The sequence below is a fragment of the Salmo salar genome, chromosome ssa04 (assembly GCF_905237065.1).
Source record: "Salmo salar chromosome ssa04, Ssal_v3.1, whole genome shotgun sequence".
NCBI lineage: Eukaryota > Metazoa > Chordata > Actinopteri > Salmoniformes > Salmonidae > Salmo > Salmo salar.
The window spans coordinates 36,116,016-36,140,911 of NC_059445.1; the positions used below are offsets into that span (position 1 = coordinate 36,116,016).

At 42.0% G+C, this 24,896-nt stretch overlaps 2 protein-coding genes across 2 annotated transcripts in view; both read right to left on the minus strand.

The window, feature by feature from the left end:
- Positions 1-837: 837 nt before the first annotated feature.
- LOC106602895 (transcription factor Sox-19a) lies at positions 838-3,256 on the minus strand. Its single transcript, XM_014195877.2, has 2 exons — positions 2,349-3,256; positions 838-2,077 (listed from the first exon to the last, which is right to left on the minus strand). The coding sequence occupies exons 1-2, from the start codon at positions 3,002-3,004 to the stop codon at positions 1,765-1,767; spliced, it is 969 nt and encodes a 322-aa protein (XP_014051352.1). The 5' UTR covers positions 3,005-3,256; the 3' UTR covers positions 838-1,764.
- A 14,498-nt stretch (positions 3,257-17,754) lies between these two features.
- LOC106602896 (eukaryotic initiation factor 4A-I) overlaps positions 17,755-24,896 on the minus strand; it is a 54,736-nt gene continuing 47,594 nt past the window's right edge. The window contains exons 9-11 of the mRNA XM_014195878.2: positions 23,353-23,442; positions 22,901-22,980; positions 17,755-18,829 (exon numbers count right to left, since the gene is read on the minus strand). Of these exons, the coding sequence (XP_014051353.1) occupies positions 18,685-18,829; positions 22,901-22,980; positions 23,353-23,442 (315 nt within the window). The 3' untranslated portion in view covers positions 17,755-18,684. The remainder of the gene's footprint in view (positions 18,830-22,900; positions 22,981-23,352; positions 23,443-24,896) is intronic.

A 24,896-nucleotide genomic window follows, 5' to 3' on the forward strand; every position in this document is an offset into this window, starting at 1 on the left:
ATGTTGGGTGGGTAGATTGAGGTGTTTTGCTATGATGCAAGAGGACAAGAGTGTCTATGGAATGGCATAGTCATTTAACTGGAGGGGGTAGTTTGGTGACAGGGGTATCCCTTGGTAACAACAACCTGTGGAAGACTGCTCGTTGCTAAGAGATTTCTTCAGAAAAGTGGACCCCCCTTCCTCCAAGAGTATAGCTTACATGCAGAATCGCACTCTGTTAGTTTACATGTTCCTAGTTGCTCCAATTAAGACTATTTTTTAAATAAATCTAACTTTGTCTTCAGTTAAGGAAATAGTTTTGTCACAAAAGTTTGTTGAGGTCCGTTAATATGAATCCATGTCCTACCCTACGACATTCCCTAGCCTAGTTTGACTAGTCAGTCAGTGATGTGATGGCAGACCTGATTTCCATGAGAATGGTGAGGGGCAGGGAAAGGGTTAAGCCTGGACTGTGGGATAAGGAAGAAGGGGCACTCAATGCAACGCTAATTTTCTGCCCCATGGGGCACCCAGAGAAAAGAGGACAAAGCCAGCCATAAGACACGCTGAGAACCACGGTTTACTGTGTGCACCTGCATGCTCTAAAGCAGTGAGGGAACAATGAGATTTACCGAAACGGGTAATTATGCTCGGGAGTTGGATGGCTTTCCACTCTCCTTTTCTGTTGGGAAAGAAAAGCGGGCAAAGGCCTGGTGAAAGTTTCGACTATCTCCATGTTAAATCATATAGGCCTTGAGTTTATTCTATAGTTGCATCGGTAGACTTTAGTTATGTTTTATGTAAATGGTGTTAGTTTTAAGAATTTATCATAGGCACATTATGTGACAGTAGAAAATAGAAAAATAATAACACTTTATTACTTTTTTTTTTTTTTACATCATTCTTGTCAAGTGACTTGAAATAACAATACCCTTACTATAAGGGTATTAATAAAACATTCAATACATTTCACAACGGTAAATAAGGCCTAAACCTCAGAAAAGCAGCATCGATTTAAACTAAACAATAACAAAATCCTCAAATATTGGTTCAGTTGTGTTTCAAAAAGTTGTGAAATCAAAACCAACTGCTGTTTAACTTTTATATAAATTACAGGGTGTAGACCCATTTAGAGGTAAATTCATTTTCTGAACGGATATAGAAATGGCAGTTGTCTGAGAGAAACATTTGAGATTGTCAATGTCGAAGCCATTTTGTTCAGAATTCACCAAAACAAAATTTCATACTTCCACTTCAACTTTTCGAGTTCCCATTGCAGTCATTAATACTCTTTTAGATGGTGGGTTTAGAGAAATAGCAGAATGGGACAATATCTGGGGTTTGGAATCACTCATAACCATCAAGGCATTACAACTGGAATGTACACTGAAACCACGCAACCAATCAACGACCAATGATGACGACATCATCATCTTGTCACAAAATATTGTCTGTGTCAGTGAGTGATCTCATCTTTGTATTAAAATGAATATTATTTTCTTTCTTCAGTCCCTGCACATTTACTGACCCCATTGGGCTGCCACCAGTCAATGCCAGCATATCAAGTCAGATCCCGTTGTTTGCCAACATCCATCTTTCTGGACTTCCACAATAAGTGTCAGACCCTGTAGGTCAGATGTGGATAAGGGACCAACAAGAGTTAGGAGGGGAGTCGACAGCACTTCAACCAACATGATACAAGGTTGATTGAATCAGTATAATGTCTCAGTTCAGAGGTGTGCGAGTTGGTGAGTGAGTTCAGCTTAGAGGTGTGTGAGAGGGAATTCAAAGGTGGGTGAGTGGAGCTGACCCTCCCAGGTAATGCTGCTGGATGTTTGCTGCAGAGACGGAGTACCCTCTCTGGGCCTCTGAGGCATCTCCCCCAGGCATGTACATGCTGATCATGTCCCTGAGATGGTCTCCCTGGACCTGGATACCACGCTGGGTCTGGTGCTGCTGGTGGGCCTGGTGGTGGTGCTGCTGGAGGGGGCTGTGGGGCCCGGTGGGGGAGGGGGACATGCTGTGGCTATCAGACTGCTGCTTCACCATGGACATCACTGGGCTGACCTGCTGGGGGCTGCTGTTGTAGGACATGGGGCTGGGAGAGAGATTGGAGATTGGGTTACCGATCAATTGAGAAACTAATGAGGGTAACTATTTGATTTCAAAAAGTCACAAAGGGGTCACTGACCAAAAATAAATTGACAAGATGGGTATAGACTATTAGTGCCAATAAAACCACTTGGCCATGGGTTTTGTATATCCAAAAACAGTTTAGGCCTATAACTGCCAATGGTACATTGGAAAGAAAATATATCTGAATAAACTGTAGACAGCCAAATCATAGAAAAGTAACAATCTAGACTCACCTGTATGCGTTGGCACCATTCATGTAGGCTTGGGCCTGGGCCATGCTGGACTGATACTGAAGTGCTGACAGGTCATAGCGATGAAGCTGCTGGCTGTAGCCGAGCGCCTCGCTCTGCATCGCCGCAGTGTAGCCCCCTGTGTGGCCCCAGCCATATGCGTCCATTCTGGGGTTTCCAACTTGTCCCTGAGCCGCGGACGCACTCAGCAGGTGGTTACCGGCCGACATCTGATACTGGGCAGCTAGAGTATTGTTCTTCGGCATCGGTTTGGTTTTACGACGGGGCTTGTATTTGTAGTCCGGATAATCCTTCATGTGCACCGCGCGGAGGCGCTTTGCCTCGTCAATGAAGGGCCTTTTCTCGGCGTCTGTTAGAGATTTCCACGCGACACCCAGCCGTTTGGATATCTCAGAATTGTGCATTTTGGGATTTTCCTGAGCCATTTTCCGTCGCTCACCGCGAGACCAGACCATGAAGGCATTCATGGGCCGCTTGACTTTGTCCATCGGGTCAGGTTGGATTGTCGGTAATTTGGAACCTGTGTGGCCGCCCTCGTGCCCCCCTACTCCGTTCGCAGGTGGCATTCCTGTTCCAGGATGATGTGAAGGGACAGAGGACTTGAGTTGGTGCTCTATAATGTTATACATATTTACCATAAACGAAATATACAAAGTTTGAACAGAGTTTTAAAATTACACCGGCTGTGTAATGTCAACCAAGCATCCCAAGCAGAAGTTGAAAACAATAATAATAAAACAAATTGTCAGAGATGGAAACAAAATCGGAGCAAAAACATCCTGCTACCAACTCACGACTTTAAACTACAATGAGAAGAGGGATACTGCTGTAGAGTTCCTTCTTGAAATAACTCCCTATCCCACTGGTAGCTGGTGATTATAAAACTTCTTCACAAGCAAATCTGCTCCTAACTTCCCTCCCTCCAGCCCACTCATTTACATCACTATAGAAGGGGTGCGGTGAATTTGGAATGCACTTGAGTGAATATGAAGAGAGGCGGAATCGCTGTGGGAGGGAGGGAGGGAGGGAGGCAGCCCCCCCCCCCTCCCCCCTTCTCTCTCTGCAACGCAAACTTTAGTTTGATCAATTTATTATATAGTTCTTGTTTATTTAAGATAAAGAATACTTTTGTTTCAGGCTTCTCTCCATAACATTGGCCAACAGACATGTTTAAGGCAAGGGAGGGAGAAGGCAGGGAAACCCTCACCCAATTCTCTCTCCAATACAAACTTAAAAAACGAGTTAAAATTTTCAGATTCATCATTCTTATTTACTTAAGGTATATCATTATTTTATTTCAGATCTTTCTCTATAATATTGGCCACCACATTAATGACACTTGTTGACAGTAATCAAAATACGTTTAGGCTTTTCAAATCAATGTAATGTCAGAATGACATCTGTAGCATATATGAACGACCTAATAACATATTACAATGTACATTCCATTGGATTCCATTGTCAAAAGCCTGGTAGGCTTATGTTTTCAGAGAGAAAGTATGTCAACAAAACATGACCCATTTCACAGTATAGCTCATGCATGGTCCATGCCTCCTCTATCCAGTAGCAGCTCCCTGCGGTTCTAAAATGAGACTAGGTGTGATATTACTAGTAGCTACCCATTACACCTTTTTCTAGTTTCTATGGGCACCACTTTACACCTCCACTGGGGGCTAGGTGTTTGCCCATAGCCATCCATCAGTAAATAGCTCATTCATTATGCTTTGCAGGATTAAGTCAGGGCTTGAATTGATCTGGTGCCCACTGGTGTACTAGCTGGCACCTACTATTTCAGTCCACTTCAAGCACTGAGTAGAGTGATACAAGTAGAATGTTAGAGTGATATAATCAAATGGGATAATGACAAATAAAACAAAAACTATAAACTGGTGAATTCCGTTGGTAACCAGTTTATAATAGCAATAAGGCACCTCTGGGGTTTGTGGTATATGGCCAATATACCACGACTCCGCTTTGCGTCGTGCCTGGGAACAGCCTAGCCGTGATATATTGGCCATATACCACAAACCCCAGAGGTGCCTTATTGCTTAAATAGACCACAATGTGCACAATAATCCCAGTCCCCCTTAGCATCAGGGAGATTCGGTTGGTTGAGAGATTGATCTGTTAATTTGGACTGAACGTCCACAATCATATATACATTATCAAATCTATTTGGACTAGCTAGTTCCAATGACCACAATAACACAGCCATTATCCAATTTATTTGGACTTGTTCCAATGACCAAGATAATATAGCCATTATGCAACTTATTTTACTATTTGTACTTGGAGTATGCCTCTCCCATTGTGCAAGGGTCATTCTTTTTGTGAGCAGAAGATAAGGGAAATAGAGGAAATACATTTATGTTTCCTGGTGTTGTGGTGGTGACAATCAATTCAACATTAAAGTGGGCAAATAAAAGACCGACAGGACAGAGGGGGTGAGATTTGAAAGCCTCTAGCATTATATACATAAGAAAAACAGAAATTGGCAATGACAGATTTGAGGCAAAGGAAAATGAAGTGGAGAGGTTGAGGAGAAGAAAGAGGATAGAAAGAGAGGGAGGCCAAGAAACAGAGAGTAGCACAAACAAAGGGTTGGTGATGGGGGGTTGGTGGTTGGAAGAGAAAGTCCTCAGAGACAAGCAGATTGAAAGTCGCTCTATTCATCGCTCTCTCCTCCGGCTCTTCTCATGTAAATGGGCCCTGCAGTCTCCCAGCTATCCGTCACAGGGCAGGGGAACCCAGGCAGGGCCCTTTACGAGCCTCCCGCACACACAATTGCCCTGCCAACAATTGGGGTGCCAGTGGGGGGTTGGGGGGTCACGGTTGGGAGGCCAATCCTGGTGAGAGAAATAGTGAAGGATGGATACCGGCGGGGGGGGGGGGATTTGCAGGAATGACCACCTACACTGAGCCAGAGAAGTATACATCGGTCTAGGTTGGTTGCGTTTAATAACATAAGGAAAAGTGATGAAATGACAACAGGAACCATGTGTGAGAATGACAAGAGGCTGTTCGATGCCATTCTCAACTGTAAAAGTTTAAAGGGTGAGGATTCGTTTCTTAAGAAATAGGACGCTGACATGCTGTTACCTTCTAATAACTCTGATTCATGTAGATTTGTTCAATTGACACGCTGAGAGATCTTTAAAGGGGGCTGTAGCCTATAGACCTACAACATTTCTAAAGAGCACTTAGGCCTATTCCGGACAAACATAAAGACACACAGCTGAGATAATACAAATTGTAGAAATATACTAGAAACTAATTTCAGAAAAACGTGGAATTATTCACCAGATCCACTTTATGACTGTCAGTAACTCCATTAGTAACTAGTCCAGTCAAACAATGTACATTTGTAAAAATTCTAACTCACGAATACCTTCAGTGGTTTATCAATGACACTTGAGACAAAGCTGTTGTTCAAAGTCTTTCTGACTTATCTACCCCCTTGGGTCCATCTCTCTTTTTCGTGGGTGCATTTAAACATAAAAAGCGATTTATGTTTTAAAATCTAAACGCCTGAAGGATAGGCACTGGATGGAAGGCACCCAAAATTGGACAGTATTTGGAATCCATCTGGTGGCAGATACAGGTACAACAACCCCATTGTCATAATACATTTGTTTTTCCTCTGATTTGTAATGTCAAACAAGCAGTAACATTCTAAATTCGATTCCTAAAATGGTACTGGTCAAGCATACTGCATTTGCATTTCAATGAACCAAATGTGATTAAGTGCACTCTGTAGTGATCAAATCAGTTCAACTGCAAATATCCAAAGAAGCTGAACATTTTTATTAAATCAAAGACATCCACACTTACATAGTGCAGAATCCAATGTAGAAATTATTTTTTACATTGTTTCTGTAAAAAACGTACATCAATTATTTCAGCTAGTCTACGTTTGTATGATTGTTGCTGTTGTTTCATTATGTTTCAGCTAGTCTACAACGTCAATATTGTTGACTATGTTTGAGCAGAAATCTTAAAACGCTTGCACGCAGACTAATTCTGAAATTTTGCCAAATTATTGTCAAAAGAGCTGATCTGATTGGTCAAAATACCAATTGGTGGAAAAAGATCAGAATTTGGCTGCCTGTGTAAATGCAGCCAAATTAGCTCACAGTGCAACATTTGCCTAGTCCTAGAGACAATCCGAGAATGCATCTGAAAACAAAATATATGGGTTTATACAAGACAAGAATGCAATTCTTTCATGGCCCCACTATTTATGCAATAAATCCCCCCTGCATGACCATTCGGATGTTCCAAAAAACAGGATCATTACATCTCTTAATATGGGTCATATTGAGGGAGATCGATTAAGCTGAACTGCAGTGCACAGGTCTATAGCCAGTGACGTAAATGGGCAAAAACAGTGAGGGAGGAGCACCCTTCTCAAATTGAAGAGTAATCTGCACCGCTCGGTCATGTTGTCAACAAGGCAGCATGATGCATCATTTAGAAACATACAACAGCTCTTTTCCACAAAATACACAATATATACAAAAGTATGTGGACACCCCTTAAAATTAGTGGATTTGGCTATTTCAGCCACACCCGTTATTGACAGGTGTATAAAATCGCCATGCAATCTCCATAGACAAATATTGACAGTAGAATAGCCTAGCAGCCGCACACAAGCCTAAGATCACCATGCGCAATACCAAGCGTCGGCTGGAGTGGTGTAAATCTCACCGCCATTGGACTCTTCGAGCAGTGGAGACGCATTTTCTGGAGTGATGAATCACTCCATCTGGCAGCCCGACGGACGAATCTGGGTTTGGTGGATGCCAAGATAACGCTACCTGCCCCAATGCATAGTGCTAACTGTGTAGTTTGCTGGATGAGGAATAATGGTCTGGGGTTGTTTTTCATGGTTCGGGCAAGGCCCCTTAGTTCCAGTGAAGGGAAATCTTAACGCTACAGCATACAAGGACATTCTAGATTATTCTGTGCTTCCAACTTTGTGGCAACAGTTTGGGGAACGCCCTTTCCTTTCCTGTTTCAGCATGACAATGCCCCTTGCACAAAACGAGGTCCATACAGAAATGGTTTTTCGAGATTGGTGTGGAAGAACTTGACTGGAGAGCCCTGACCTCAACCCCATCGAACACCTTTGGGGTGAATTGGAACGCCAACTGCGAGCCAGGCCTAATCGCCCAACATCAGTGCCCGACCTCACTAATGCTCTTGTGGCTGAATGGAAGCAAGTCCCCACAGCAATGTTCCAACATCTAGTGGACAGCCTTCCCAGAAGAGTGGAGGTTGTTATAGCAGCAAAGGGGGAACCAACTCCCTATTAATGCCCATGACTTTGGAATGAGATGTTCGACGAGCAGGTGTCCACAAACTTTTGGTCATGTAGTGTATATGTTTGAATTTTGACATCCGGTTCCGTTGGCACGCATTAAAACGTGTGGTCTTATCGTGGCTTCCTTTTGCAAATTACCATGAATTAATGGACATATTCCCTAAAATGTATTATTTCCTAATACTAAACAAAATATTAAGGTGTGGGGACATTCATTGTGTGACAAGAAATAACTATCAGGTCTATTATGCTCCAGCAGTTAGAATTTGTCTGTCCACAATTCAACTGTGGGAACATGGAGGCTCTCAACACCAGACAACAGAAAGATCTGTCCGCTACTATACAAGAGATTGTTCATGAGGAGATTACCTCTGCCCTTGACTTACCACTAAAAATGTTAAATGAATCATTGGCAGTGCTCACTGCTGAAGAGGATACCTTTTCAACTAAAGTGGAAAGTCTGGACATGACAGCCAATGCAACAGAGGTGCTACTACATGACCTGGAAAAAGCGCAACCTAAATTGGAAGGGATAATCATACTCCTAAAAGAGAAAACAGAATCAAACAAAAATGATTTCCTTAAATTCAATGTGCAGGTCACAGGACTTGAAACTGGTGTGGAAGCAGGCAACCCAATTTCCTTCATGAGACTGCGGTAAAGTTAGCTTTATATTAAAGATGCGGACTTTGCTCATCAATACCTCTTTAACAGAATATGCCAGGATGAAATAAATGACATTTTCTGAATCACCTGATGATAGTGAACAAGCTACACCCCTTTTCTCGGTTCCATTCTGTTTTCAGTCCATTTACAGTCATTTCTATGGCAGGGACCATCTTAAAATTGCAATTGGAACCTAGAAAAACAATCACATGACATAAAACTCTCAAGTCAACTGTAATATATAATTTTTTACTATGGTGCTTTTCAATAAATTAAAATGTACTTCCTTAAAACTTTAATAGCTTCCAACCCATAATACATTCATGAATACACCTTTTTTTCTATACATTTTATATAATTGTATGTCTAAAATAGTTCCTACACTTCAATAGCTTTAACCCAATATTGACTTGCATGAACTAAAGGTCCAGGGACCATCTTCCCTCCAATCCACAGCAATTACTTTTTGGCTTTGTGACTGTCCATTTTTTTTAATTGTTACTTGTTTTTACATGACAAATACTTTCTTAAAACTTTCAATTACTTCCATCCCATATGACTTCTATGAATGAAAAAATGACAGAGACCAGCTTTCGCTCCACTGGCCATTTTAGAGCAGTGTGTCACCATTTGGCTACACTAAGAGTCATATTACCTGCCGTTTTCCCCCACATCATTGAATTTCTTCACTTTGACATGAAGAGCACCGCTTGTCTCCTTTGAATATAATCAATTTGTCATTCGGGTTGAGCCACATGGTCAAGTAGACCCTTTTCCGGCTTACAGACTGGCCATCAGTCGACCTATCTAGTCATCAATGTGCCACGTACTACTTACCAGGAGAACAGAGAGCCAAGGAATAGCTCTACTATCCGGCATCCTTCAGCTGGGGTGGGCATCCTTTTCCTACTGCTTGTCTGTCCAGCACTCTGAGACACCTGAGAGCAACACAAGAGGGATTACTTGGCTGGGAATCAGATGGTAGCGCACTCGGCCAATGTATGGAAGCATGAGCTTTGCTGGTTTGAGTGTGTGTTTGTGATACTTGTTACTGTTCTGTACCCGCGCACCTTACCAAGTGTACATATACAGTTGAAGTCGGAAGTTTACATACACTTAGGTTGGAGTCATTAAAACTCGTTTTTCAACCACTCCACAAATTTCTTGTTAACAAACCATAGTTTTGGCAAGTCGGATAGAACATCTACTTTGTGCATGACAAGTAATTTTTACAACAATTGTTTACAGACAAATTATTTCACTTATAATTCATGGTATCACAATTCCAGTGGGTCAGAAGTTAACATACACTAAGTTGACTGTGCCTTTAACTTCTTATGGATGGTGGCAGTATTGAGTAGCTTGGATGACTGACGTGCCCAGAGTAAACTGCCTGCTACTCACTCCCAGAAACTAAGATATGCATATTATTAGTATATTTTGATAGAAAACACTCTGAAGTTTCTAAAAAGGTTTGAATGATGTCTGTGAGTATAACAGAACTCATATGGCAGGCAAAAACCTGAGAAAGTCTGTTGGACTTCAATTAATTCTCTATCCAAACTACAGTGTCTGTGGGGTCATTTTGCACTTCCTAAGGCTTCCACTAGATGCCAACATTCTTTAGAACCTTGTTTGAGGCTTCTACTGTAACGTGGTGATGAATAAGAGCTCCTACAGTCAGAACACTGCCAGCAGGGCATGAGCCTCAGGCATGCGCGCTCACGTGAGAGGTACCTCAGTTCCATTGCATTTCTGAAGACAAAGGATTTCTCCGGTTGAAACTTTATTGCGGATTTACGATAAAAACATCCTAAAGATTGATTCTATACATTGTTTGACATGTTTCTACGAACTGTAATGGAAATTTGTGAGTTTTCGTCTGACATGCGCGTCCTGAATTTGGATTTGTGAACTGAAGGCGCGAACAAAAAGTAGGTATTTGGACATAAAGGATGGACTTTATCGAACAAAACAAACATTTATTGTGGAACGGGAATTCCTGGGAGTGCATTCTGATGAAGATCATCAAAGGTAAGTGAATATTTATAATGCTATTTCTGACTATTGTTGACTCCAACATGGCAGATATATTGTATGGCATGTTTTTGTGTCTGTGTACTCAGATTATTGCTTTTTCGGTAAAGCTTTTTTGAAATCTGACACAGCGGTTGCATTAAGGAGAAGTTTATTTAAAGTTCCATGTATAACACTTGTATTTTCATCAACATTTAAGATGAGTATTTCTGTAAATTGATGTGGCTCTCTGTAAAATCACCGGATGTTTTTGGAGGCAAAAGATTACTGAACATAACGCGCCAATGTAAACTGAGATTTTTGGATATAAATATGAACTTTATCGAACAAAACATACATGTATTGTGTAACATGAAGTCATATGAGTGTCAGCTGATAAAGATCATCAGAGGTTAGTGATTCATTTTCCCTCTATTTCTGCTTTTTGTGACTCCTCTCTTTGGCTGGAAAATGGCTGTGTTTTTGTGTGTGTAGACGCTGACCTAACATAATCATATGGTTTGCTTTCGCCATAAAGCATTTTTGAAATTAGACACTGTGGCTGGATTAACAAGAAGTAAAGCTTTAAAATGGTGTATAATACTTGTATGTTTGAGGAATTTTAATTATGAGATTTTTGTTGTTTTGAATTTGCCGCCCTGCACTTTCACTGGCTGTCGTCATACCTAACGGGATCAAGCCATAACAGGTTTTAAACAGCTTGGAAAATTCCAGAAAATTATGTCATGGCTTTAGAAGCTTCTGATAGGCTAATGTACTTTGGTGTGAAAAGTGCAAATAAATCCCAGAACAACAGCAAATGACCTTGTGAAGATGCTGGAGGAAACAGGTACAAAAATATCTATATCCACAGTTAAACGAGTCCTATATCGACATAGGTCACTCAGCAAGGAAGAAGCCACTGCTCCAAAACCACCATAAAAAAGCCAGACTACGGTTTGCAACTGCACATGCGGACCAAGATCGTACTTTTTGGAGAAATGTCCTGCGGTCTGATGAAACAAAAATAGAACTGTTTGGACATAATGACCATCATTATGTTTGGAAGAAAAAGGGGGAGGCTTGCAAGCCGAAGAACACCATCCCAACCGTGAAGCACAGGGGTGGCAGCATCATGTTGTGGAGGTGCTTTGCTGCAGGAGGGACTGGTGCACTTCACAAAGTAGATGGCATCATGAGGCAGGAAAATTATGTGGATATATTGAAGCAACATCTCAAGACATCAGTCAGGAAGTTAAAGCTTGGTCGCAAATGGGTCTTCCAAATGGACAATGACCCCAAGCATACTTCCAAAGTTGTGGCAAAATGGTTTAAGGACAGCAAAGTCAAGGTATTGGAGTGGCCATCACAAAGCCCTGACCTCAATCCCATAGAAACTTTGTGGGCAGAACTGAAAAAGCGTGTGGCGATCAAGGAGGCCTAGAAAACCTGACTCAGTTACACCAGCTCTGTCAGGAGAAATGGGCCAAAATTCACCCAACTTATTGTGGGAAGCTTGTGGAAGGCTACCCGAAATGTTTGACCCAAGTTAAACAATTTAAAGGCAATGCTACCAAATACTAATCGAGTGTATGTAAACTTCTGACCCACTGGGAATGTGATGAAAGAAATAAAAGCTGAAATAAGGTGTATGTAAACTTCTGACTTCAACTGTATGTGTGAGTATGGGTGTATGTGTGTTGTGAGCGGAAGTCACTTTCATTACCGTGCCATCCCTTGTTTACTCCCTTCGACCTGCACAGTCGTCAGAGTGCCCTCATGCTCTGACAACCGCCTTTGTTCCTCCTGGCCAGAGCCGGGGATTTGTTCGAGCCGCCTTCATCTAATAAACCCCTTGTCTACTCCCTTCGGCCTGCACTCTTTCGAATCTAGTCACCATGAGGGTAATTATTATCCCCAGAATGATGCATTCTATGTGCCGTGCCTGTGTGCCTCTCACGGTTAGTTTCTCATAGCTTAAAGCCCCTGTCCTTGCAAACTCTAGAGGGTAAGGCCCTATCTAGTGGACCTGTTTTGTAAGATGGCCCTCCGACATGCAACTGTCTTTTATGTTTATATATGTGTTCCCCTTCTTATAATGTATCTTATTGCCCCTTTTACTATCATCCTGGGCTAAGGTCTCCTCAAGAGAGTCATAGTTACTCCCACCATTTACCCACGCTTCATTGAATTTCTTCACTTTGACATTCAGAGCACTGGGCAAAAATCACATCGAGTCAACACCCACCTCGGGCCTTCGCGATGCTTTGTTTTAATTAAACAGTCGGATTCCCCTGGTCCACACCAGTTCTGAGTCAGCTGCTAGGCGCCGGCTAAGGTGACCCGCTGGAGACCCATGCGCGAACGGGGCAGGCAAGCGCCGTAGCTGGGGAGATCCACGAGAAGGGCCTGGCACGCGTCCAGAGTAGCCGCCGCCAACCGCCGGACCAAACCCCCACCGGTCCGCCATCGCCTGGGGTCACTGCTCAGACGGACCTCCGCACGCAGCCCCATGCGAGACCATGCACGAGAGTCCGCGAGACGGGCCGCACGACGAACTTCCGACGGTTGCGAGAGGAGGGCAACAGAGCGACTTCTCCCCAGCTCGAGCCCAGCCCTGCTTCGCACCCCAGCCCGACCGAACCAGCCTTTAGATCTGACTTGCCGACTTCCCTTACATACTTTGTTCTAACATGCCAGAGGCTGTTCACCTTGTAGAGATGCTACGGATATGGGTACGGTCCAGGGACAACCTACCTGACCGCGTGGAGGCATCCGCATGGACCTAAAGCACACCGTTAACTCGTTTTGTATATCATTCCAATGATGAAACTGGGTGGGACAAAAATGCATATTTCAGAATGTGGGGAAGAACACCCCCCCCCCCAGCCCCAGTGAAAGTTGCCCTTTTGACTTAGTCTATTTTTATCAATGTTATTCGGTTTTACATTACAAATACTTCCTTAAAACCTCAATTACTTTCATCACATATGACTTCTATGAATGAAAAAAATTACACACGAGACCAGCTTTCGCTCCACTGGCCATTTTATAACAGTGTGTCACCATTTGGCTACCTCAAGAGAGTCATATTACCCGCCGTTTACCCTGCTTCATTTAATTTCTTAACTTGACATGAGGAGAGCTGGCGAAATGGGGCTCGTCTCCTTTGAATATCATCAATTTGTCATTCGGTTGCGCCACATGGCCAAGTAGACTATTATACATTTTTTGGACTACTTGCAGACTGACCGTCAGTCGACCTTCTAGGGAGGAGGTAAGGGCATTCGGGGCATTCTGTCGGGCTGCACCGCCCTCAACCGCAAGGCTCTCCAGAGGGTGGTGCGGTCTGCACAACGCATCACCGGGGCCAAACTACCTGCTCTCCAGGACACCTACAGCACCCGATGTCACAGGAAGGCCAAAAAGATCATCAAGATCACCCGATCCACTGCCTGTTCACACCGCTACCATCCAGAAGGCGAGGTCAGTACAGATGCATCAAAGCTGGGACCGAGAGACTGAAAAACAGCTTCTATCTCAATTCCATCAGACTGCTAAACAGCAATCACTAACTCAGCGAGGCTGCTGCCTACACTGAGACCCCATCACTGGCCACTTTAATAAATGGATCACTAGTCACTTTAAACAATACCCCTTTAAATAATGGCACTTTAATGTTTACATATATTACATTACTCATATCATATGTATATACTGTATTTTAGACCATCTATTGCACCTTGCCTATGCCGCTCGGACATCGCTCATCCATACATGTACATATTCTCATTGACCCCTTTAGATTTGTGTGTATTAGGTAGTTGTTGGGGAATTGTTAGATTACTTGTTAGATATTACTGCACTGTGGGAACTAGAAGCACAAGTATTTTGCTACACTCGCATTAATGTCTGCTAAACGTGTATGTGACCAATAAAATTTGATTTGGATTTGATTTAGTCATCAATGTGCTACGCACTACTTACATGGAGAAGAGAGCTTGACAGTGGGGCTGATAATGCTATCGGTCGTCCTTTAGCTGGGCTGGGCATCCGTTTTCTTACCGCTTGTCTCCGTCTGACACTCTGAGACACCTGAGGGCAACATAAGAGGGATTATCCGTCTGGGAATCGGATGGTAGCGCCCTCGGCCATTGTAAGGACGCACAGTACCAGTCAAAAGTTTGGACACACCTACTCATTCAAGGGTTTTTCTTTATTTTTACTATTTTATACATTGTACAATAATAGTGAAGACATCAGAACTATGAAATAACATGTGGAATCATGTAGTAACCAAAAAACAAATCTAAATATATTTTATATTTGAGATTCTTCAAAGTATCCACCATTTGCCTTGATGACATCTTTGCACACTCTTGGCATTCTCTTAACCAGTTTCATGAGGTAGTCACCTGGAATGCATTTCAATTAACAGGTGTGCCTTGTTAAAACATACATTTGTGGAATTCCTTTCCCTTTTAATACGTTTGAGCCAATCAGTCAGGCGGGTATACAGAAGATAGCCCTATTTGGTAAAAGACCAAATCCATATTATGGCAAGAACAACTCAAATAAGCAAAGATAAATGAAAGTCCATCATAACTTTAAGACATGAAGGTCAGTCAATGCGGAACATTTATAAGAACTTTGAAAGTTTCTTCAAGTGCAGTCACAAAAAACATCAAGCGCTATGATGAAACTGGCTCTCATGAGGACCGCCACAGTAAAGGAAGACCCAGAGTTACCTTTGCTGCAGAGGATAAGTTCATTAGAGTTACCAGCCTCAGAAATTGCAGCCCAAAGAAATGCTTCACAGAGTTCAAGTAACAGACACATCTCAACATCAACTGTTCAGAGGAGCCTGCGTGAATCAGGCCTTCATGGTCAAATTGCTGCAAAGAAACCACTACTAAAGGACACCAATAAGAAGAAGAGACTTGCTTGGGCCAAGAAACACGAGCTATGGGCATTAGACCGGTGGAAATCTGTACTTTGGTCAGATGAGTCCAAATGAGATTTTTAGATCCAACCACCGTGTCTTTGTGAGACGCAGAATAGATGAACGGGTGAACTCCGCATGTGTGGTTCCCACCGTGAAGCATGGAGGAGGTGGTGTGATTGTGTGGGGGTGCTTTGCTGGTGACACTGTCTGATTTATTTAGAATTCAAGGCACACTTATCCAACATGGCTACCACAACATTCTGCAGCGATACGCCATCCCATCTGGTTTGCGCTTAGTGGGACTTTGTTTTTCAACAGGACAATGACCCAAAACACCTCCAGGCTGTGTAAGGGCTATTTGACCAAGAAGGAGAGTGATGGAGTGCTGCATTATATGACCTGGCCTCCACAATCACCTGACCTCAACCCAATTGAGATGGTTTGGGATAAGTTGGACCGCAGAGTGAAGGAAAAGCAGCCAACAAGTGCTCAGCATATGTGGGAACTCCTTCAAGGCTGTTGGAAAAGCATTCCAGGTGAAGCTGGTTGAGAGAATTCCAAGTGTGCAAAGCTGCTATTAGGTCAAAGAGTGGTTACTACATGATTCCACATGTATTATTTCATAGTTTTGATGTCTTCACTATTATTCTACAATGTAGAAAATAGTAAAAATAAAGAAAAACCCTTGAATGAGTAGGTGTCCAAATTCTTTGACTGGTACAATATAAGAAAATGTTTGAGCTTTGCCGATATGAGTGTGTGTGTGATACTTGTTACCGCTCCATCCCTTCGCACCTTACCTTGCGTTCGTCTCTGTGTGGGTGTGGGTGGCTGTGTGTTGTGAGCGGAAGAGAAGGCCTTTCATTACCAGGCCATCCCTTGTGTACTCCCTTCGGCCTGCACAATCGTCAGAGTGCCCCCTTGCTCTGACGACCGCCAAAGTGATCTCCCAATCGTGGTTGGGGTTTTCGTTGTCAGGAGTACCAAGGAATGTCAAACCCACTTGACCTGATGTAGCCCCGGGTGGTTTAAGCACCCTCGTCACTCAAAGCCTTTTCCTCGAGCAGATCTATGGAGTACAGCAGGACTCTCTGGCTTACCAGCTTTGCGAAGGCTGCCCTTCGGGACTGCTATACTCCCATGGGTCGCAGCACTTGGTTGTTACGAGTGGGCCACATGGCCCTGGTCCCTACCGGGAAGCCAAATGTTTCCTTGTTGACTCCCGGAAGCTTCTCTAGGATTTCTGGGGCAGTATGGAGATGTGCGTGATCTTTTTAGATCTAGCCAACTCAAGAGTGTCAAAGGCGAATTCGTATGGCACTGTAACATTGACCACCAAAGCTGCAGCTTTTTTCACGAGTCTGGTTTCCTCAGTTTCCCATTCTGGGAAAAGAAACGTATCTCCTTGATAACGTTCCATCCGTTGCTTTCGGCTTCGGTTACTAATAGGTCAATTACCTTGTTGTGCCTATTTATGCAGGCTCCTTGGATCGATGGGCATCGACCCAAGATGTGTGAACAAGATTCGTGTCTGGACAGCGCCTGCATGAGGAATCCATCTCTGGCCTTCCTCTTGCAAGCATCTCCGGGGTGGGATAAATGTTGGCCCTCAACTTAAGCCCTTTGATGTACTGTCCTTGCTTGAATCCCACTGAGGAAGGATTAGCCAGCCAAGTATTGCTGGTCTGCCATTACCAAAGGCCCTATACCTTGAGTTGCCAGGCTGATCCATTTCCGCATTTCCTCTTACTTCCAATCGCACGGTATTAGGCGCCGTGTCGTCACTAAGCCGGTTAAGTTGTCTTCGAGGGAGGCCCTCCCCGTGTCACTCCCACCGGCTTTCAGCCATGTTCCCTTGAACACTGATTCCTCAACCGTGCTGCGAGTTATCCTCCGGGTGCACTCATCAGAAGAGTTCCACAGCCGGTGGATCCTTCTGGCCTGGATCGATGGAATCTGGCAGACCAATATTATTTTTATTTGTCAAACGGCAGCCAAGCATCAATGATCATGTCACCATGAAGACCTTCGATATTGGAGAGGAGCATCAAGCTCATCACATTGCACTTTTACCACCCTGTGAAGTTCATCGTCATTTATTTCATATGTAGCCTAATAAACGGCACGCTTTCACGATGAGTCGTTGTGGGAGGACAACACGTCATCACGTGACACCCAAGTTTACTTCAATATGATGGTTATTTGGTAGACACAAAACGATCCCACCTTGTCTAGCGTATTTTGTTGTCGGCATTTGGAAAGCTAACCGGAAAATGTTCTGTTTCCATCAGGCCTGTCATGACATTTTTTACTCGCATAATAAGGTTGGATGGAAACCTGGTTAGTGTTGACAAACAAACAAAAAATCACTGGACAAGTTAATGGAAACATAGCTACTGATTATAATAAGATGATAAATAACTGGCAAAACAAACGCATTATTTATTTGGTAACTTTATTGAAGTCACCCCCCTCCCCCAATTTGTAAAATGAAACCAAACTAATGAATAAAAAAAGGTGTGGAAAATAAATAAAATGTTATACTGGGATTTCATTCCATGTAGTCCATTAAATGTCTTTGCACCCAAAGCAAAACTCCCAATAGCCCCCTCTGTACACCTTCAGTTTCTTCCCCCAAAATGCCAACCTTTGTGAAATGTAAATTATACACTTTAGAATTAAATATTGGTAGTTTTATATATTCAGTCAAAATATCTACCAATATTTTGTGTCTTACCACTCATTAACAGTGTTCAAATGAATAGCTCTACTTTCAAGGAGGCACATGGAGGATTTTCTTTATTTTTTATAAACAATGTCATCCTTTGTTTGTTTAAAAACTCTCCTGCAGAAAATATACTGCATATCAGCAATGGAGAGTGATAGAATATAACAACTCCAATGCAAATAACAAAGACTGCAACTGCATAGTGCAATCCCCATTCCCCAAAGAAGTTACCATTTCCTATTGAAATGGAGTCCCAAGGGGTCCTTGTATACATCATAAGGACATGAAGTCTGCTGCTAATGCAAACGTACTGATCCTCGTCTGTGGCCAAGTAAACATAAAATTCTAGGTTTTTATTATGCAAGGCTAGCAGGAGAGGTGGTCTCTTTCCTTTAAGCCATAGAGAACCAAATGAGTGGGGCTGAGCTGAGGGACCGCAGAGGGCATGGAAAAGGAGGGAAACCGGGGGTTCCCCTACCCCATTTAAGAGCGCAAAATTGGGGTACACGGGAGAGGCTTGGATAGGTGGGAATATAGGCGGGTGATAGGTAGGAAATGGGAGATTTTAGAGAACAGTGAGATGATAATAGTGGTATGTAGACCACCAGCAGGCAGGGCGCCAGGGGCAGGGTGCTCTACTCTAGATCAGGTCAGCCACATTCATGGGCATCTCTTCTACTGTGGTGTTGTAGAACGTCTCAATGTCCCGGAGTGTGCGCTTGTCCTCCTCAGTCACCATGTTGATGGCAACACCCTTTCTGCCGAAACGGCCTCCTCTCCCGATCCTGGCACACAACAATTAAAGACAAGTTTAATATGAACCCTGCCGATCTGCATTTAGAATTAAAACAGTAGTGAAATAAACATGAAATGAACAAACCAGGAGGAATGTGAGCAGATCAATATAGAAAATTCTGGAAATGTAAAAAACCCCCCCAGGAATTCCTGATTAATGTGCTTCATAACTAGTGCATGACCTTAGGGTGGCAACAAATTCTACGGGTGGAATTCAAACCCGAGTTAAGCACATGTAAATTAAACATAATTCCCTTTTTATGCACTTCTCTCTGCGCATATTCTGACCTTTAATTTAAGCATGAGAATAGCATGCTATTCACACGCTATTCATTTTGGGGTGGAGATCCAAAAAATGAAGTTGTGGAAAAGGTGTCTTTATACGCCGTATTCTGACCTCTACCTAATTCCCTCATAATTCCACTACCTTTACGCACGATGAATAACGTCGAGCAACTTGTCAGTTCCAAGTGGAACATCTGTCTTTTATCCAACAGAAATAACACCATTCTCCATGCACTATTGATTAGAGCTAGGTAAATTAGTAAGCCGTTTGGATAAGGGGATTGTAAATAAATCTAAATAAATGTGAAACCAGTCATAGGGTAGCAAACTGAAGCATATCAACATATCACCTTTTCCAACAGTGAAGTTCATGAAATGCTGGCCTTATAACTTGGGGTGAAATTTGTGGAACCGAGCTATAGGCTTCTGTAGCCATGCACAAATGACAGTATAACGCCAAACCTATAGAGTTTATTTATGATTTCTAGAATGTTTTAATTACAGTGAGCTCCAAAAGTATTGGGCCAGTGACACATTGTTGTTTGGCCTCTGCACTTTGGAATTGAAATGATACAAGAAAGTTAAAGTGCAGACTATCAGGCTTACTTTTAGGGTATTTTCATCCATATCGGGTGAACCGTTTAGAAATTACAGCAATTTTTGTACATAGTCCCCCCCATTTTAAGGGACCAAAAGTATTGGGAAAAAATCACTTGTGCCTTGATTACTTCTGGAAGTTCGTTTTGCACAAAGTTTGTTTTGCATTTCCGGCATTGTTCACATGCCAACATCAACTTATTTTTGTTCTAACCTATTGTACAACTTTCTCACCTTCTAATATTTCATGGATTGAACAATCAGAGTATCAAGATCAATGTATTTTAAATCTACCAATTGGTGCTGAAAAGGAGACAAACGTGTGTATTTACATGGTTTTCTTTCATTGATCCCTAATATTCTGAAGCGTTAGTGAGTGTCGAAAATAAAATAAATAAAAAGGTACAGCAAATTCAAAGGGATGGCTTTAGATAAATGTACTGAAAACCTTATTGACAATCGTTTCAGCGGTTGAATTAAATGTATTTAGAATGTGCAACGGGGGGAGACAAGTTTTTTTTCTTCTGGTTAGGCCATCCTGATCTCTGGCTTCCTCGAGACATTTGTGGGTCTTAATTATTTAATCAAACAGCATGCTTAAAGCATCAGACAAGTTCAGTAGATATAGTTGATTTTATTAAAACACAAAGTGTGTGTCTATATATGGGAAAGTACACGTTTAACATTTAAAAATTTCAACCAATCGATTGGTCGAAAGAAGAGACTATGTTCGGTCAACCAATATTTTTGGGGGTCGGGGACAAACCTAATCCATACACCCAGTCACTACAAAGAAACAGGCGTCCTTCCTAACTCACTTCACAGAGAGGAAGGAAATCACTCAGGGATTTCACCAGGAGGACAATGGTGACTTTAAAACCGTTAGAGTTTAATGGCTGTGAAAGGAGAAAACTGCAGATGAATCAAAAACATTGCAAGAGCTTTGCACACCTGGATTGTACAATATTTGCACATTATTCTTAAATTCTTCAAGCTCTGTCAAGTTGGTTTATGCTAGGCAGCCATTTTCAAATCTTGCCATAGATTTTCAAGCCGATTTTAAGTAAAAACTGTAACTAGGCCACTCCGGAACATTCAATGTCATCTTGGTAAGCAACTCCAGTGTAGATTTGTGTTACGTCCGTCGTTCAATGAAGACCAGCGTGCAGCGTGGTAGGCGTACATTATCTTTAATTTTAAATGTACCACCAAAAAACAATACAACGAACGTAAAGCTAGGAGTGCAAACACATGCAACACAAAAGACAAGATCCCACAACTGAAGGTGGGAAAAGGGCTGCCTAAGTATGATCCCCAATCAGAGACAACGATAGACAGCTGCCTCTGATTGGGAACCATACTCGGCCAACAAAGAAATATAAACATAGATTTCCCACCCTAGTCACACCCTGACCTACCAAATAGAGAATTTAAAGGATCTCTAAGGTCAGGGCGTGACAATTTGGCCTTGTGTTTTAGGTTAATGTCCTGCTAAAACGTGAATTAGTCTCCCAGTGTGTTGGAAAGCAGCCTGAACCAGGTTTTCCTCGAGGTGCCCTTTTTATAGCCTACTTTCTGAAGGCACTGTAAATGTATGCGGGTATACCTGACAGTGGCTACTGATAGTGGCTATTTAACACGATACAAATTGTAAAAAATACAGTGAAAAGTCTGGGTATAATTAAAACATTCTAGAAATCATGAATCAACTCTGTAGGTTTGTTGCTATACTGTAATTTGCGCATGGCTGCAGAGGCCTATAGCTTGCGTCTCCAAATGTTATCCCAAGGCCAGCATTTCATATAAACTTAATTGTGGAAATTGCTGCCATATGACTGGTTTCACATTTGTCTTCATCGTTAAGGTAAAATAGATCTAAAACAATTGTAATTTATATTTACAAATGCCTTATTTAAACGTCTTACTCATTTACCTAGTTCTTATCAATAGCTCTTATCAATTTGCTTTTATCAATTACAATGCATGGAGAATGGTGTTCTCTATATAAAAAAAAAAAAATCCACATGAAACTGACAGGTTTCATCGTCCGTAAAGGTGGTGGAATTATGTTGGAAGTATGTCACAGTGAGAATACAGTATCTGTAGACGCAGCTCCGCCAAACCATTTCTTTGATATTCAGCCCAAACGAAAAGCGGGTGAATAGCAGACTATTCTCATGCTTAAGTTTAAGGTCAGAATACGCATAGATAGAAAAGTGCATAAAAAGGGAATTCTGTTAAATTTACACGCGCTTAACTCGGGTCGGAATTCCCCACTAAGTGATTTCAATGGGGCTTTCTCCATTCTGATTGCTTAATATTGTTAAATCAAACTAAATACTCAGCATTTTAATCAATTTCTGCACTCCTTTGAGATCATTTCTACACTGCTACATAGGGCTGCACGATATGTGCCCCAAAAAAATCTAAAATTTACCAAAACATTGTAATTGCGATTTAGATCAAAACACTTGCGTGCACTGTTGGAATCAAGGCAATAGATGGATTATTCAAATTCTATAGTTACAATACAATAGTGAGCACTTTGAATACAGTGTTGTTTGACATGACAATGAATGAAAAAGCCCAGGAATTATTGTGACAGGGTAGGAACCAAAGTGTTGGTCAGTGTTACCTAGGGGACCCTATAATCTAGCTACATTAAATGTTTTCTCTTAGCTACTTCATATAGCTAACATTTTCATGCTTCGCCTATTCCTCTTTGATTTAGAAGATACTGTTGCACAAAAACAATGATGACTTAGGCCAACACCAGCACTGGTATCAGGCTGTATTAGCTCGTTACGTTTGCTCCGACTCAGTAAACGTATTAGCTAACTGGCGATTAGCATTAGCAGCTAAAACTATACAATTTTAGCAACAACTTGCTAAAAAAAGACACTAGCTGTTTGCACACCGCAAGACACACAACCTAATAGTGCAATTATAGAACGCTTGTGGATTTATATTAAGAAGCAAAGTGGAAATGAGCATCGTTGTCATCAACATCTTGTCGCAAGTGCTGTATTAACCATGCAGACTGAGCGCAAGTGGTCGTAGCATATCACATTTAGCGGAGTAGCATATCACATTTAACAAACCAAACAGTCAGGCTTCTGCATCAATACCAGTATATAGTAAAATACGCTATACCGCCCATCCCTAAGGGTCCCTCCTACCTGTGAATGTAGTTCTCACGGTTGGTCGGCAGGTCATAGTTGATAACCAGAGACACCTGCTGAACATCAATTCCTCGGGCCTGGAAGGAGAAACATGATCAGCACTCCTGCAATGCCTGACCTCTAGCTGCCATTGCTTTATTACCCTGAACACTAGTGCAGGCTAGCTTAGTCCTGTGTGGGTCAGTTGGTAAGAGAGTGTGGTGATAGCAATGCCAAAGGTTAAGGGTTCAGATCCAACAGTGATCACATACTAAAAATGTATACATGTTGCCACTTGATTCAAACTTTGTCATCACTGTTCATTAAGAGTAGGCTAATTAAATAAATCATATAGAGCCCACTTGCACATTCGATGAATATAATAAGATAATAACATCATTTTACATCCAACATATGAAAAGATTCAGGGCACAGCGTGCTCTACCAAGGTAGTCCTGAACTCAACTCACCAGCAGATCTGTGGTGATGAGGACACGGCTGGAGCCAGAGCGGAACTCCCTCATGATCAGGTCCCTCTCCTTCTGGTCCATGTCACCGTGCTGGGGAGGAAGGACGACATTACATTTAGCAGACACTCTTATACAGAGCCACTTATAATCAGACAAGATAGTTAGCCTGGATCTGACATCACCTTAGTGAATGAACGCCACAAGCATTTCATGAATCTCGATACTGTACCAAGATCAAACAGTTACAAAAATCATAAAAAAGACACAACAAATGCTGATCTATGGAAATCATACAAATGCTGATCTATGGGAATCATACAAATGCTGATTCATGGGAATCATACAAATGCTGATCTAACCATATCAATGGGATGTTTTCTGCACAAATAGAGGCACTAAGAAGTACAGGAGGAACTTTGTGACAAAGATAGGAACTATACTGTGGAGATCGAAGGCTGTGGCTTCTGTAGATATTGCAAACTAATGTGTTTAATGTAAACGATGACATCTCAATAGGATAAATTACAGACACTTCAACCCTGTGTCCGTATTAAGTGTCCAACTCAATGACGAGTTTGTGCCGATAGCATGTACCAACCCGTTGCTCACGGCAGAGTCGGTTGGGATGAATATGGCTTTGTCGCTCTCCCCCTGGCAGATAAGACTCAGTGCCACTCAAAAGACAGGGGTGGAACTAACCACTTTAAAAAAATCAACGGCCCTCTCCCAGACACAGATTAAGCTAGTCTGAGAGATCATGCTTTTAATCCAGGACTAGGCATAAATCGGCACCTGGAAACCCAGCTCATAAACTGTTATCAGAAGGTATTCACACCCTTTGACTTTTTCCACATTTTGTTGTGTTACTGCCTAAATTTAAAATGTATAACATTTAGATTTCTTTGTCACTGGCCTACACACAACACCCCAATAATATCAAATTGGAATTAAGTTTTTCCAAATTTTTCCAAATAAATTCTAAATGAAAAGCTGAAATGTCTTGAGTCAAAAAGTATTTAACCCCTTTGTTATGGCAAGCCTAAATAAGTCCAGGAGTATCAAATCAAATGTATTTATAAAGCCATTTTCACAACAGCATGTCACAAAGTGCTAATACAGAAACCCAGCCTAAAACCACAGAGAGCAAGCAATGCAAAGGTTTGAATATTTGCTTAACAAGTCACATAATACAGGGCCTTCAGAAAGTATTCATACCCCTTCACTTATTCTACATTTTGTTGTGTTATAGCCTGAAAATGATTGTCGAGCAATGATCAACAAGCAATTTGACATAGCTTGAAGAGTTTTTTAATAATAAATGGGAGACTTACCCAGAAAGACTCACAGCTGTAATTGCTGACAAAGGAGATTCTAACATGTATTGACACAGGGGATTGAACACTTATCTAATCAAGATATATTAGGGTTTTATTTAGCTTGTCTTTTTTTATATACAAATGTTAGAATTTTTATTCCACTTTGACTATTTTATGTAGATCGTTGACAAAAAATAACAATTAAATCCATTTTAATCCCACTTTGTA

Bases quoted from the DNA above. Each gene is read 5' to 3' on its own strand.
- LOC106602895 (XM_014195877.2), bottom strand. From the start codon at position 3,004: ATGGTAAATATGTATAACATTATAGAGCACCAACTCAAGTCCTCTGTC. The intron at 2,078-2,348 runs GTGAGTCTAGAT...TCTCTCTCCCAG, and splicing joins AATGGTGCCAACGCATACAG to CCCCATGTCCTACAACAGCA.